The sequence below is a fragment of the Erythranthe guttata genome, chromosome 4 (assembly GCF_056151865.1).
Source record: "Erythranthe guttata isolate IM_541 chromosome 4, IM_541, whole genome shotgun sequence".
NCBI classification, from domain to species: Eukaryota; Viridiplantae; Streptophyta; class Magnoliopsida; order Lamiales; family Phrymaceae; genus Erythranthe; species Erythranthe guttata.
In genome coordinates, this window is record NC_142536.1 from 19,183,376 (window position 1) to 19,198,735 (window position 15,360).

Consider the following 15,360-nt stretch of genomic DNA (forward strand, 5'->3'; position numbering starts at 1 on the left):
CAAATTGCAAGGGATAAATGCAGTTTGGAAAAATAAGGGTTTTTTCGTAAATATTGAATTTGATATTAGATATTGTAAAAAATAAATATCGAATTTGATATAAAATAAAACCAAGAACCATAATAAAATTATGAAAAGGACCGTCACGATTAAGTAGGAAAAAAATCTATATTTGTCTTGCAATCCAACAATCAACTAATTTCCAAAAAGAATTTTCAAGGGTCCACAAATACCATACATTAGCAAAAACAAAAAAAGAAAAAAAAAAATCATAAAATAAATGAAAAAAACATTTACCTACCACAGCCACACGGTCCACACTGCACCACTCTTCTTAGTTCTTGCCTCTTATTATGAAATACGATAAAATTGGGGGGCGATTTCGCAATTTCAATAAAAAAGAAGGCCATCAACACGTGACTAATTCTCATTCGTCATATAATCTTATCAGCCACACACGCCAGACGGTCCACAATGTACTACTCTTCTTAGTTCTTACTTCTAATTGTGAAATACGGTAAAATTGAGGGACGATTTCGCAATTTCAACTAAAAGGAAGACTGTCAACACGTGGCGAATACTCATTCGTCAGATAATCTTATTTTACGGGATCACGAAAAAAATAGACGTTAAAGTTACGGCAAAATCTCCGAGGGTTTGTGTGTGAGTCATAAATTAAACGGTGCCGCTGACGTTGCTGTTATGTTACCTCTCTCTCTCTCTCTCTCTCTCCTCTTATTCACTGTTCATAAATAAATAAATAAATCCCACCTCGTCTTCTCTCTCACTCTGAATTTTCTCTGTAACCGATTCTCCCTCTCTCTCTCTGAATAAATTAATGCATTAAATGCGAAGAAGTTTGCTTCATAGTAGTTGCAGAGAAGGTACTATTGGATATATCTCTCTCTCTCTCTATCTCTCTCTTTTTTTGGGTCAATTTATCAGATTATCTTATTTGATTTATTTGATGATTACTGTTGCTATTACAGTCTGAAATTGCTATTACAATCTATGAAATTTTCTAGGGTTTTATCTGTGTGTGAGTGATCTCCGTTCATGTTTGAAATTTGAATGGGTTCTTCTGGAAATAGGAAACTATTTTGATGGAATTGATTAGTTTTCCTTAAAACCTAATTTGGATTTGATTGGATTGGATTGGATTCCTTTCTTGGTTTCGAATTTGAATGTGTCAGGAATTTGAATTTTGGCAGTTGCTTTTGCTCTCCTTTTCCTTTTATTGGGTGAGTTGTCATTGGTCAGGTACAAGATGGATCTGCAAGTCACTACCCTTTTTTCCCCTTTTTTTCTTTTTTAATTCTTTAATTTTGTAAGCATCTTCACATTTACACAACAATCTAAGATGAATCATTTGACTGTTTTTGTAATAGAATTGTTCAACATAAACCATGTAATAAAAATTTCGAGATCTTTGCAGGGGAACTGTTTGATGTGTGTATTGACTTTCGAGTTCCAGTAACTGTGGCAAAGACGGTTTATGAGCATCTATTCATAAATAATGTTTCGTGTTTAGTGTAATAATAAAAGTTCTTTTGAAGAATGGCGATCGCGGGGTTGCATAATATATCTTCTTTCGGTCCTTCTTTGTTTGGAGAATCTCAATCTCCAGTTTCGAGGCAGTGGGGTGACGAAGCAAGTAGACCAAACTCACAGCCGCCCTCTCTCTTGCAAGTGTGGCGTGAGATCGAGGGTGACAATGTTTCTCATAGATCAAGAAATGGCTCTGATTCTCAAGGCTTAAGTATTTCCATGTCGTTAGGACAAAGGAGTGATAATGAGCATTATGCCCCTGGAAATGCCGATGAAACTGGTTCAGAAATGGATTATTCGGATAACAACAGTATCATGTCCGAACAATCATCCAGCGATTTGGGAGAAATCGAACGGGAAAGAGTTAGGCAAATTTTCCGAGAATGGAACATCAACAGCGATGCGAAAGGTCATTTTCCCTCTAATCATAATCGGATCATTCCAAACAACCGCGAAGGCCCGCAAATCGAACGGGCCTGTGACGATGGGCCCGTTATCGCTCATTCTGATATTGGTTTACGAAGAAGGCCCATTAGAAGATTGTGTGGTCGACAGTCACTTCTTGATCTTCTCATGAAGTTTCAGTGTGAGAGGAATGGAGAAATTCAATGTTTGTTGGAGCAGAGGCCTGTGTCGGATTTTGCCCATCGGAATCGCATTCAGGTAACTATATTTCTCTAATTCCTTACATATGTTATTTTAATGTTGCATAGGAAGCTAACTTTATTTCGATTGTTTTCTCTCTATCTCTTACACGAACCAAAATATTATATTAATCAAAGAATTGCATGTAATTTCTTGTGAAAGATGTCTATATTGGGATTCTTGTCTTTAGCATCGTATACCACATTGACTATTCATAATGGTTTGCAGGCATTGTTAAGAGGCAGGTTTTTGAGAAACGAAAGAGTGATGCCGGAGAAGGGACCATCTTCTGTGGCTTCAACGGAACTAGGTTTACTAAGGCGAAGGCATACAGTTTCTGGCCTCAGGTGATTTTTAGCTATATGATATACATTTTCTTTCCTCCCAACACGTACATATAGTTTGCTCGTATAATCATTTTTATTGGTTTAAGTAGGGCAATGGCAATCATTTACTAACTGATAAGTTTTTTATACTCCTTAATTACTTTCTTACTTAGAATTTGAGTTTGTAATCGAGTTTTATTAACTTCTTTAATTGACTGATTTTTCTATTTCTGACTTGCTAGGTAGCTTGTTGAGTTCTTGATACATTGTTTGTGTTCTGTTACAGAATAAGAAATATCTGTTTAGCCGATTAGTCATGAATATCCTTAAGACAGTTCGTCTCCATCGTTGGCTAACGGGTTTTTAGTGCTAATGTGTGAGGATCACAGTATATATCTGAACCGTAAATGCTTCATCTTCATCTCTAATATTCGGGTTTATTGCATTTAGCACCCCTGTCTTTACTCTGATTGTTAAAAAAAAACTCCTCGTCTTCTAAATATTACCAAAATCCCCCTATGATTCATTTTTTTCGCAAACTGCCCCCCTAAAACGCAGCATTTACGGGGTTCTTTGCTAAAAAAATGCATCGTTCTTTTTGCTAATATTTATAACACGAGGAGTATTTTAGCAATGTGGTATAACACAGGGGTACTAAATGCAATAAACTCCTAATATTAAGCTAAAATACATGACAGTGACACTTTTTCTCATATTTTATTGTAAAGAAGCCCATACTTCATTTGTTAAAACGACCCCACCCGTCGAGCGGAGACGAAAGTCGGCCTTAGTGATCTTTTTTTAGCTTTAGTTGAATTTTGCCTCGTACAGAAGTGAATTATAGGTACCTTTAAATTCTTGGCCTATACTCATTTTATTCTTATTTTTATTGCCAAACTAATGCCACTGATATGGGAAATACAGGGAAGGATTCCTCTCGAAATTGGATAACTCTGCTTCCACTTCAGCCAACACTGCCGAATCCGACTCCTCAGTTGTTGATGTAAGCAACGGTGAATTAGATTATACGTGCAATGAAATAGAGACAGCTGGGATTCTGACATCATCGGACTTGGAAAATGATGTAATACAAGTCACTCAAGTGGATGATCCAGTTTCTCACGAGGAAAACGAGCAACAAGTGTCTCTTGATAATGATGACAATGGGCAAGATGTCTCTCTTGATGTTGGAAGTGCTCAAAACAGAGACGAGCGAGTTTCGGACAGTGAGCTAACCCAGCAAGAGTCATCATCCACACATGTTGAAGATGAGATAATAAATGCCGTTATTACCAGTGAATCGACAACATTAGAAACTGAGGATACTGATGAAGTAATTTCAGTTCATATTGCTGACGTGGACCGGAACATAGACGAACGATTTGATCGTCAAGTCGACTCAGCACAAGTGGACGAGTTCCAACAAAACTCAGTTAATGATATTGAAGAATCACAACATGACGATTTGCAAGAGGCTATTAATAGTTGGCTAGAGTTGCCTTCTGGAGAAGCTGGTGCATCATCAATCACGGGTCCCGCATTTTATTTCCCAGATGAAGATGGTGCTCACGGTTCTGAAATTAGGGAGCTTTTCAGCAGGTATGCAATCTCGTTTTAGACAGATTTTCCATACCAAAATTGATTAAAAAAAAATTAGTAAATAATTGTTTATCAAAGTTTTTGTTCTTTTTAAAAAAACAGGGGACGTGTGTCGAGTCTTCTTCGAAGTGGTTTCCGTGAAAGTCTAGACCAGGTGCTGCAATCTCGTGTGGAAAGGCAAGGTCGTGCTTCTGGTGACACGTCATCTTCTCATGATAGCTTAGTTGAGCAAGACCAAGGGCAAAATGGTCATTCATTTGCTCCTACTTCTAACATTGTCGGTGGGTCCCACCCATTTTGGGATGAGTATGAGGGTGCAAATTTGCCACGCATCTCCTCTAACCAGCAGTTGGGAATGGTAAATCCTTCAACCTACGTTTCGTGTTTAGTGTGAGAATCAACTTTGTTTTTGTAATCTTACATCTTGAATCTTGAATATTGTCTTCTTTTAAATATGTTACATATTTCTTCCTTACTACTTCTGGGCTTAAAATTCCATTCTTTTTTTCTTTAAATAAAATTTTAGCTATATATCGCATCTTTGATTTTTTCAATTGTCGAAAATAATTTCGTGGAGCTTGCTCTGAAATTAATTATCACCGTCTCTTTGTGGTGATGTGTATGTTAGGAATGGGAGGTAGTGAATCAATTGAGACTTGACATGGCTAGGCTCCAACAGAGGATGGACAATATGCAATCTATACTCGAACAATGCATCGACATGCAAATAGAGCTGCAGCGATCGGTTCAGCAAGAAGTTTCTGCAGCTCTAAACCGCCCAATTTCAACAATAGGCAAGTTTTTTTTTTCAAATAATATAATACAATAATTCTGATTTTTCTTTTTCTTTTTTCTCCCCGTTTATGTAAAGAGGAAATATTCTCCCCGATTATGACAAATGGTACTCTCATATTCAGATGCTTCAGACAATACGCCCTTCGATGAATCTAAATGGGATTATGTAAGAAGAGGAATTTGCTGCCTATGTTGCCATGACAACATCGATTCTTTGTTGTACAGGTAAACAATGTTCCATTGAATACGAATTATAATTATTAAAAAAAAAAAAACTGAGGCCTCGTTTGGGAATATGTTGCAGATGTGGACACATGTGCGCATGTTCCAAGTGTGCGGAAAAATTGGTCGAGGGTGCAGGGAAGTGTCCGATGTGCCATGCCCCTGTAGTTGAGGTCGTCCGAGCTTATTTTATCCAGTAAAAAAGAACGAAGAACAAATAAAGAAAGCATATAAAGTAAATAACAAAGTTTTTTTTTTCCATGGAGTTCGTTCCAGGTAATTTAACCCCTATTATATATATAAATATTTCTTACGGCAACGTTTTATCTGAATGAATGTGTTTTTTTCTCATACAGACGGCGACTCTGATTTAACAACGTCGAAATCGGATTAAATTCCGTTTGCGAATTTTGCGTATTTTCTCAACGCCGGAGAAAGAAAGGGTTTACCAAATTAATGATGTATCTGACTGGGAAAGTCGTTGATTATTAGTGATGGCTTTTTGTTGTGAATAAAAAGGAGTTCTTGAAATAGAAAAAATATAAATATATATAATTAAATTTACATGGCTTGATGAAGATGAAGCTTCTGATTGGTTCTTTCTTTTTGTGTGTAAATTGTACAATTACAAAGATTGATTCATGATAAACTATTCATTATATTTAATGATATTTATACATATATTTCTTTATCTCATAAATGTTTTGTGTAAGATGTAGAAATATCTAAGTTTCTGTTCATATATTTCTGTTCATATATATATATATAAAGAATACTTTATTTTGAAACTTGTTAAATATTAAAACAATATTATAGTAATTTATATACATCGAGACGTGTGAACAAAAGTTTTGGTGAAGTGTCAATAATTTAATTCTTTTAAAATTTAGGTTTGGCAATCCTTGTTGACTAAATAAAGTATATTTTGGGTCGTTATGTTTGACTTGTCCTTTCGGCTCGAGTAATCATGTCTCCGGCACGTGATTTGCACTCGCTAATCATTAAAAAAAAAATTATTCTAACCTGTCCTTAATATGTGAAGTAAATTGTATGAATAAGTATTATAAATAGGATTAGAAGAATTGATTTGATTTAGTTAAAGAACAAAACTTTTGATAAGTAGGAATCACCACTTTTGGTGACGTCATAAATCATGAAAAGTGTAAATTGCGACCTATTTGATAGCTTGCATGTGTTATACTCTATTTTCTTTATAAGGGCATAATGGTCAATTAAATAAGGAAATATAAAGACGATTTCACTAGGTTAGACCTTCTCTTTCTTTTTTATTATTTTTATTTAAATAAAAATTTATTGTGGAAATCGTATTAAAAAACTTAATCCAAAATTTTAATTTTCGTAAATTATTTTTCTCTTATAGTAGAAAATATATAATAATATCAACTTTCAGAAAAATAAATTTTGGAATTAATTTTACAAGTTAAAATTGGGTCAAAATATTCTAAATTTTATATTTATTCGAGTTGTATTAAAATTTTGAGAAAATTGAAATACATTTTTGGAATTTAACGAAAAATATTTATTCATAATCGAAACTTTTATAACGACCACATTATCGTGACCGAAAATTAAAAAAGAAAATCAAAGGGTATTCGGGCGGTTAAATAATCGGAATGAGACATTTAACAATCACATTCTCTTATTCCACCATCGATCACAATTACGTAAATAAATTTTCAATTTTGATGGGGTGCAATTCTTGTGAATTAGCTTATACTAGTGAAGACATTCGTCAAAATTAAATTTATGATTTTGTAATCGGAAAATCGTCGATTAATTGGTCGAAAGAGGTAATTATTTTTTTCTTTAAAAAGACAAAAAACAATTAAAAACATAAAATAATTAACTACAACCGTCAAATACTTGTGCCTCTCTCTAACACCGTCCGATTACACGAATGAGGGCATGTACACGTCGCCGTCGCTCCATCTGGGCCTCCGATCGTACACGTGTCATCTCCCTCCACCGTAGATCTCTCACCAATCACACGGTCGCCCGTCACATCCAAACACAACTCCTCAACGCTCTTAAAGAGCTGGGCAGACCGACACAGCGGGCAGGTCACGTGCGACGCCAGCCACGTGTCAATGCACCCCGGGTGGAACACGTGACCGCAGTAAGGGATCAACTTAACCGCCTCCCTCTCACGGAACTCGCTCAGGCAAATCGGGCAGTCGTCGATCATCGGGCGCTCCGCGGCGGTGCCTCCGCCGTAGGCGACGAGGGGGAGGGAATCGACGGCGGCGGCGTCGAGGCCGCCCTTGCGGTTGCCGCACGAGCGGGGAGGCGGAGGGAGGTCATCGGCGGCGAAGCGGCGGACGTAGATGGAGAAGAAGAAGATGAAGAAGAGGACGGTGAGGAGGACGAGGATCGTTAACGCCATGGAGGAGTTAAAGGGGGCGGTGGTGTCGAAGGGGCGTCGAACGGCGGCGGTGATTGACGTGTACGGATCAATGCCGTCGGAGGAGTCCACGTCGGATGACTGGAGGAGTCTTCTGCAGATTAAAATAGGGTTCATCTCTGCTTTTAATATATCCGAGCTGCTAAAATTTACCCGTGATTGTGTGTGCGTGTGTGTGTGTGTACTGTGTAGGCAGCAACACACAATATATATATAATACTTGTATATATATGTAGGCTCATTTCGCACGTGTGTGTGTGTGTGTGTGTGTGTTTTCAGGGTATTGAGAAAGATGGTAAGTATGATAATTTGGAGAGATAAGGATGGCGGTAAAAATTAATTTTGGAAATTTATTTTTTATTTTTTATTATTATTTTGAAAGAAGAAAGAAAAAACTAATTAGTTTATAGTGTATAGTACGCTATTTAAACTTGCACCGTTTATTCATTGTACATGCAAATTTAGGTTGATTATGTCATAATTAAAAGTTGACAGCTATTTAACAGTACAAGATTGTTCATTTACCTGCCAAATAATGAAAATTGGTACTTTGGCCGTACCAAAAATGGCAAAACATTTATCGTTTTTTGTTTATTGCGCAGATATTAATACTGCTAATAATACTCATAAATTATAAAACAAAATGTAATTATTGATCGGGCCTGATTTAGTACGACCCAACAAAACAAAACTCAATAGAACTAGGCACATGGGAGAGATGCGCTCAAAATTGTCCCGAGTAACCTAAGATTTCCTGTAAGCATATAATAATTTGGGTAAGTCGAAGAAGATGACGAGTTACGGTGTCATTTGATGATTCTCTAGCTATGACAAGCATTTAATACTCGTAAAGAATAATCTGTAACTTAGGAACTAAGGTTTGCAGAGATATCCTGGATTTGAATTGACCCAATTAATCGAAATGGATAAACGCGATCATATCCGCAAGATCTCTACTATAAATAGAGGGTTCATAAACCTTACGGTAGGATGATTATTACACCATACCGATCTTTGAATTTTTTAGGTGTTCTGACTTCAGCGTTAGAGTGCTAACACCGATGGAAAAAAAAACAATTTTTCATGACGAGCAAAAAAATAGGTATGTAAAAAAAAAAAGAAAAAAAAAAGGAGACCACATTCGAAGTCGAACAAAAATTAATAGTATCACCATTTAATCAGGCCCATCACCAATGCAAGCACTAATTGTGAGGCCCGTTAGCCAAAACATTAACTAAGTATTTAGAGTATGTACTATACGAGCGGCCCATAAATTTCGGGCCCACTACACTGTGTCTTATGTAATGCATTCTGAAATGGGTCAAAGCCCATCGTTATGGTAAAATTACGAAAATTTCCTCCTGTTTTGGTAGTTACAACAACCCCTCAACTTATAATTTTCGGAAACGTCCACCCTTGATGTTTCAAATTTAATAGAATCTTCTTGGTTATATGTAATATTATCACTTTTGTACCCGTTTTATCCAATTCGAACTCCACATTTTGAAGCAAGATGATCATAAAATGTGTTTTTTGGGTTGTATATTTCAGATTGTGGTGCATCATAAACTGCATTTTACACAAAACGAGTACAAACTAGAGAACATTCCACGAAATCTAGACAATTATATTGAATTTGAGACCATAAAGGTGGATGTGTAAAAAGATTTATAGTTGAGGGGTAGATGTAATTATTTAAACAAAATGGAGTTTTTGTAATTTAACAATACGTCAGGGATGGTTGTAATTTATCCTTAAATTAAAGACGACCTACTTCGTGAGCTGCTCGATTCCCTCCTCTATAACCACACAACACTGGAATCAACTTCAACGATAATGTTATCCCGATGCTTATCTAGAGCGAACATTACAACCCCGAATTATTATCTATAATTAAGAGTTCATAATCAATATTCTCTAATTGATAATAGAAGATTAATATCCCTTTCTTTTTTCCTAATGAGTAGCCACTAATATATTTTCATAAGAAAGAAAATTAGGGCGGGTTTGGGGCGGGTTTTGCATTCCCCGCACCCGCCCCGTTAACAAACCCGTTCAACCCGCACCCGCCCCGCCCCGCAACGGGTTTAAATTTTCTCAACCCGTACCCGCCCCGTGGAAAACCCGCGGGTACCCGCCCCGCCAAAAGACCCGTAAAGCTGAAGAAAAAATTAAAAAAAATAATAAAAAAAAAAAAATTGAATAACCCTAATGAAAACAATAATTTTAAATCAAGATATTAAATATATTATAATGATATTATAAAATAATATATATATATATATATATATATATATATATATATATATATATATATATATATATATATATATATATATATATATATATATATATATATATATATATATATATATATATATATATATATATATATATATATATATGCGGGGCGGGTACGGGGCGGGTCTGCGGGGCGGGTATATACAAACCCGCACCCGCCCCGAACCCGTTTTCGGGTGAAAAATTAGAACCCGTATGCGCCCCATTTATTTGCGGGGCGGGTATTACCCGGAAATTTCGGGGCGGGGCGGAGCGGGTACCCGCGGGTCGGGTAAAAATTGCCATCCCTAAGAAAATAAAACTAAACACTTCACCTAAAAAAAATAATTGGGACAAAAGGGGAGATGAAAAAGACTTTGTTGATTCAAGTCCTTTTCTTAACAGCAAAAAAGATAAGACTATCTACTGCCACAAAAATCTTCCTATTAACTTTTGCCCCACCATAATAACCTATAATTATAAAATATTGCTTATACACCCCCAATATTTTATATATTGCATAAAATGAGCAATAAAATGTAGTTAAATTAATACTCAAAACTTTCCCTATAATGAAAAAAAGATTAACACTCAAAACTTCTTGCTCTATATTTACTTATTTGAAAATAAATTAAATTAATATTTTCTAGCAATAGTTGGACATTGAGTGATTAATCATCATTAAATTTAAATTAGTCCACACAAGGAAAATTGATCGTTTACTTTAATATCAACAATCAATAACTAAGAATTGCTTAAAATAAATTTAATTAATGAAACTGAAAACCTTGACTTCATCCCTTTTATTTCAGTCAACTGTTTATGTGATATGTGCAAATCAACGGTTAATAATCAATCGTTGTATTTCACAGGGTGTAGCATCAAATAAACCGTTAAAGAAACATAAGATCCAAATATGCAATTGGCTCGAAATTCACAAAATTTAATGTAATAATATTAAAATTAAGCAAATATCATTCGGATTATAGTGCAACTAGGAGTTATTGTAACAAATGATATTATTACTTTTCATTTAATAATAATTTTAGCAACCAAAAAAAAACCGACAAAGAAATTTATATTTAGGAATAAAGCAACATGCCTTGTTTAAACTATTTAATTTAATAATTAAGAAAACCCTAATATAAACATAAACAACATTAAAGTTTAAACCCTCACAGACAACACATGTACTATTTTAATGATTGCGATCACTATAAATCAGTGCAACAACTGGACAGATCTCAAACCAATTAAATATATATATATATATATATATATATATATATATATATATATATATATATATACACACACACACATTTATATATATAATATATATATATTTTCTTGGACTGAAAAATCAAAGATACATCATCTGTAAAGTCAAAATTCTTATCACTTCTATTTTTCTTTTTTGTAAAATCAAAGCTGCCGTATTTTTTGGTTGTTTCTGTTGGAGTCAGAAACAAGAACTCCAAGAACACCTCCATTACACACACACACACACACATATATATACATACATATATATATATATATTACACTTTTACCTTCCCCATTATATTACTGCTCATATATATATATTTTTTTGTGTGTAGTTGTAAATGGGAAAATCCGACGTTGTGTATTCTGTTCTTCTGTGTGTTGTGTTCTTCCTACAATTCATTAATGGAGGTTTAATGGTCAACGCTGCAAGAACAGAGGATGGATCAGAAGCTTGGGGTTATGTTGAAGTCAGGCCCAGTAAGTTTTTTTTTTTTTTTTTTTTCAATTTCACATATTATATATATTTATAATTTTTTTTTGTATGTATATGTGTGTGTATATATATTATATATAAACAGAAGCACATATGTTTTGGTGGTATTACAAAAGTCCATACAGAACTGAAGATCCAAAAAAGCCATGGCCGATCATACTTTGGTTGCAGGGTGGACCTGTCAGTCATTTTTCTTTTTCTTGATTATTTTAATGATTATTATTTATTTTTTATTTTAAATATTGAATATATATATATATATAAATAATTAAAATTGAATTTTTGGGAATTTGTGAAAGGGTGCTTCTGGAGTTGGGATTGGGAATTTTGAAGAAGTTGGGCCAATAGACACATTCTTGAAGCCAAGAAACTCTACTTGGCTTAACAAAGCAGATCTCTTGTTTGTGGTGAGATTTTCATTTTATCCAAATATCTCTTTTTCTTAATATTCTTTTTCCTTTTTTATTTATATATTATAAGATAAATTACTGTCACCTGTTGAGGTAAGTCAAATTATGAAAATACCCCTCATGTTTGGGTAATTACAATCACCAACCTCATCTATGAATCTTTTTACACGTCCGAACTTGCAGTGTCAAATTTAGTGAAATCTTCTAGATTATGTGGAATATTCTCCAGTTTGTACCCGTTTTACCTCATTTGTGCTCCACATGTTGAAACAAAGATGATCATAAGATGTGTCTCTTTGCTTGTAAATATCATATACTGCGGTGCATCAAAATACTGCATTTTTGCACAAAACGAGTACAAACCAGAGGAATATTCCACGGAATCTAGAAGATTCTATTGAATCTGACACTATATGGGTGGACGTGCAAGAAGATTCATAGTTGAAGGGTGATGGTTGTAATTACCCAAACATGAAGGGTATTTTCGTAATTCGACCTTACCTCAGGGGCTGACCGTAATTTACCCTATATATAATTATTCAAATATATATATATATATATATATATATATATATATATATATATATATATATATTTATACTATGTATGTATTTTGGTGTAGGATAATCCAGTAGGGACAGGGTATAGTTTTGTGGAGGATGAAAAGGTATTGGTGAAAACAGATGATGAAGCTGCAACTGATTTAACTACACTTTTGATTCATGTTTTCAACCGAAATGTTACCCTTCAAAACAGCCCTCTTTATATAGTAGCCGAGTCTTACGGTGGAAAGTACGCTGTTACCCTCGGTTTATCTGCTCTCAAAGCTATTGAATCCGGGAAACTCAAGCTCAAGCTCGGAGGTATTTATGTAATTTCAAGATTTCACTACAATGTGTGAACCAAGAAAATAAAAATTGAATCTTGAATATTGGGATTTTTTTTTATAAATACAGGAATTGCGTTGGGGGACACTTGGATTTCGCCCGAAGATTTCGTGGTACGAACTTTTTTTCGATTGTGAATTTTTTTAAATGACGAAAAAATAAAAATAAAATTATTAGTAGCTGTTTTTCGTTGATTGTGTAGTTTTCGTGGGGTCCGCTCCTAAAAGATGTGTCGAGACTGGACAAGAATGGCCTGGTGCAATCAAACAGGTCTCGTGTTTTTAGTTCATTTTCTTACATTATGAAAAATAAAATAAAATTAATTATATTGTTTGCTAATGAATTCATTTTCGAAAAAAAAAACAGTTTGGCGAAACAAATAAGTGAAGAACTCGAGGCGGGGAATTTTGTAGAGGCGACCGATACATGGAGTAGGCTGGAAGAAGTGATCAGTTCCAATAGCAATTCAGTGGTAATAAAAATTAAAATTAAAAATTATTTACCTCAATCCCGGATTTTTTTAATCAAAAAAATACTCTAAAAAAATCATTTTTTCTTCTTCTTCTTTCGATTCTTGTTATTACAGGATTTCTACAATTTCTTGTTGGATTCCGGGATGGACCCTGTATCAATGACAGCTTCTGAGTTGACTCAACAAATTGCGATTAAAAGATATTCGAGATATTTAAATTCGTTGAGGTCCGTTACACCCGGTGGCGATGGTGATATTGATAGTTTGATGAATGGTGTGATCAAGAAGAAACTCAAGATTATACCAGCCAATGTTACGTGAGTTATTATTATTTCCCTAAAAACATTGTAATAAAAAATGTTGCATTTTTTCGTCAAATAATAATAATCGAGGGGTGGAATCGGTATTTTTTTACCAGGTGGGGTGGGCAATCAGATCTTGTTTTTACAGCATTGGAAGGAGATTTCATGAGGCCTAGGATCAATGAGGTAATTATAAACTTAATTAAGTATAATTAACCTTATTTTTATTGAATATAAAAATGAAATGAATATGATTAATAATAATATGTTGTGCAGGTGGATGAACTGCTGGCAAAGGGAGTCAATGTAACTGTATACAGTGGTCAAGTAAGAGAATTTTGTTATATATATATATATAAAGTAGAAAATATATATTTTGTTAAATATATAAACTGAAAACTGATATATAATTGTAGCTGGATGTGATTTGCTCAACCAAGGGAACTGAAGCATGGGTTGAAAAGCTGAAGTAAGTCATAGGTTACAGTGCCAAAGTTTGTCATCAATTTTTGTAATAATAAATAAATAAATAAATAATAAATATTTTATTAATTAGAAATAATTGAAATAAATATCAGGTGGGATGGGATCAAAACTTTCTTGAGCATGCCCAGAACACCACTTTTCTGTGGTGGAGAGAAAATCACAAAGGGTTTCTTCAAATCATACAAAAACCTACATTTCTACTGGATTCTTGGAGCTGGTCATTTTGTAAGTCTACTAATTCTTTTCTCTTTTCTTTGTTTCGGTTCGGTTTCGATTGCGGTTTCGGTTCATTTCTAATCCTTTTTGAAAATTTCATTTTAAATATTTTAAAAAGATTTGTACATCAGATTTTGATTAAAAAAATCCTATTTAATTTCAAAAAAGAAAATAAAAAAATTACTTTTATAATATCTATATGATAATGTATTTTATGGTATGATGAGTGTATAACAAAAATGCGATTTTCGAATTCTGTCAATTTCAATCCGGAAAAAATCCGATTCGGAACAGAAATTTTCACCTTAATTTATAAAGTTTATAACAATTTGCACACAGTAAATGTGCAGTGTGTGTGTTGGATTTAGTGTCAGCAGTTTATGTTTCTGTTTGAGTTGTCCTAATCATTATCTCCTTGTGCACTTAACTCTCTCTCTCTCTGAGACCACTAAATATCTATCTGCTCATATTTCCCTATCCTTTGTCAGAATTTGTATCTACAGCATAATGAATTTTCCTTTTATTTATTTTTGGTCTGATTTTCAGGTACCTGTTGATCAGCCCTGTGTGGCATTGAACATGATAGGTAGCATAACACAGTCTCCTATTACTTCAAAATAGATAACCCTCATTGATTATATCATAAATTATCTGGTGAAAAAAAAATCATTGGAGATTTTATTGGTAGACAAAGAATTATAAAGAAAAATAACTAAATAAACAAATAAAAATTGTTCATCTTTTGTAAGGGAATTTGCAAATATTATGATGTTCTATCATTGTTTTGTTTTTCAAAATATATAAATAAGCAATTTATATTTATGTTCAAAACTTCTCCCCCTTCTGAATTTTACTATAAATGTGATTCAAATTGTAATTGCATGTTAATTGTGATGAATGGAAGTCGGGAATCTCATATCGTAGTAATTGACCGACATCGGATGTAAATTTGGGAATATAACAACTAACTCTTAAGTGAAAGACGAAA

The 15,360-nt window shown here is 34.1% G+C and overlaps 3 protein-coding genes across 5 annotated transcripts; 2 read left to right on the forward strand and 1 right to left on the reverse strand.

Annotated features, from left to right (window-relative positions):
- Window positions 1-634: 634 nt before the first annotated feature.
- LOC105958548 (Ring/U-Box superfamily protein) lies at window positions 635-5,835 on the forward strand. 2 transcript variants are annotated; one of them, XM_012982548.2, is made up of 9 exons: window positions 635-884; window positions 1,436-2,211; window positions 2,422-2,540; window positions 3,444-4,118; window positions 4,221-4,476; window positions 4,747-4,912; window positions 5,036-5,138; window positions 5,218-5,411; window positions 5,492-5,835. In XM_012982548.2, the coding sequence occupies exons 2-8, from the start codon at window positions 1,558-1,560 to the stop codon at window positions 5,333-5,335; spliced, it is 2,091 nt and encodes a 696-aa protein (XP_012838002.2). In that variant the 5' UTR covers window positions 635-884; window positions 1,436-1,557; the 3' UTR covers window positions 5,336-5,411; window positions 5,492-5,835. The 2 variants fall into 2 exon arrangements, with proteins under 2 accessions (XP_012838002.2, XP_088673372.1); XM_088817246.1 differs by having other exon boundaries at window positions 776-884; window positions 1,532-2,211.
- Window positions 5,836-6,929: 1,094 nt separating this feature from the next.
- LOC105958506 (RING-H2 finger protein ATL57) lies at window positions 6,930-7,874 on the reverse strand. The gene has a single exon (XM_012982506.2). It carries the CDS (start codon window positions 7,672-7,674, stop codon window positions 7,012-7,014), a length of 663 nt encoding a protein of 220 aa, XP_012837960.2. The 5' UTR covers window positions 7,675-7,874; the 3' UTR covers window positions 6,930-7,011.
- A 3,189-nt stretch (window positions 7,875-11,063) lies between these two features.
- On the forward strand, window positions 11,064-15,203 carry SCPL51 (serine carboxypeptidase-like 51). Of its 2 annotated transcripts, XM_088817251.1 has the most exons (13): window positions 11,064-11,583; window positions 11,685-11,779; window positions 11,899-12,006; window positions 12,632-12,872; window positions 12,966-13,009; window positions 13,099-13,166; window positions 13,263-13,368; window positions 13,483-13,685; window positions 13,787-13,856; window positions 13,947-13,997; window positions 14,087-14,139; window positions 14,249-14,381; window positions 14,919-15,203. In XM_088817251.1, exons 1-13 carry the CDS (start codon window positions 11,445-11,447, stop codon window positions 14,991-14,993), a joined length of 1,386 nt encoding a protein of 461 aa, XP_088673377.1. In that variant the 5' UTR covers window positions 11,064-11,444; the 3' UTR covers window positions 14,994-15,203. The 2 variants fall into 2 exon arrangements, with proteins under 2 accessions (XP_088673377.1, XP_088673375.1); XM_088817249.1 differs by having other exon boundaries at window positions 11,171-11,583; window positions 13,099-13,368.
- The last annotated feature ends 157 nt before the right edge of the window (window positions 15,204-15,360 follow it).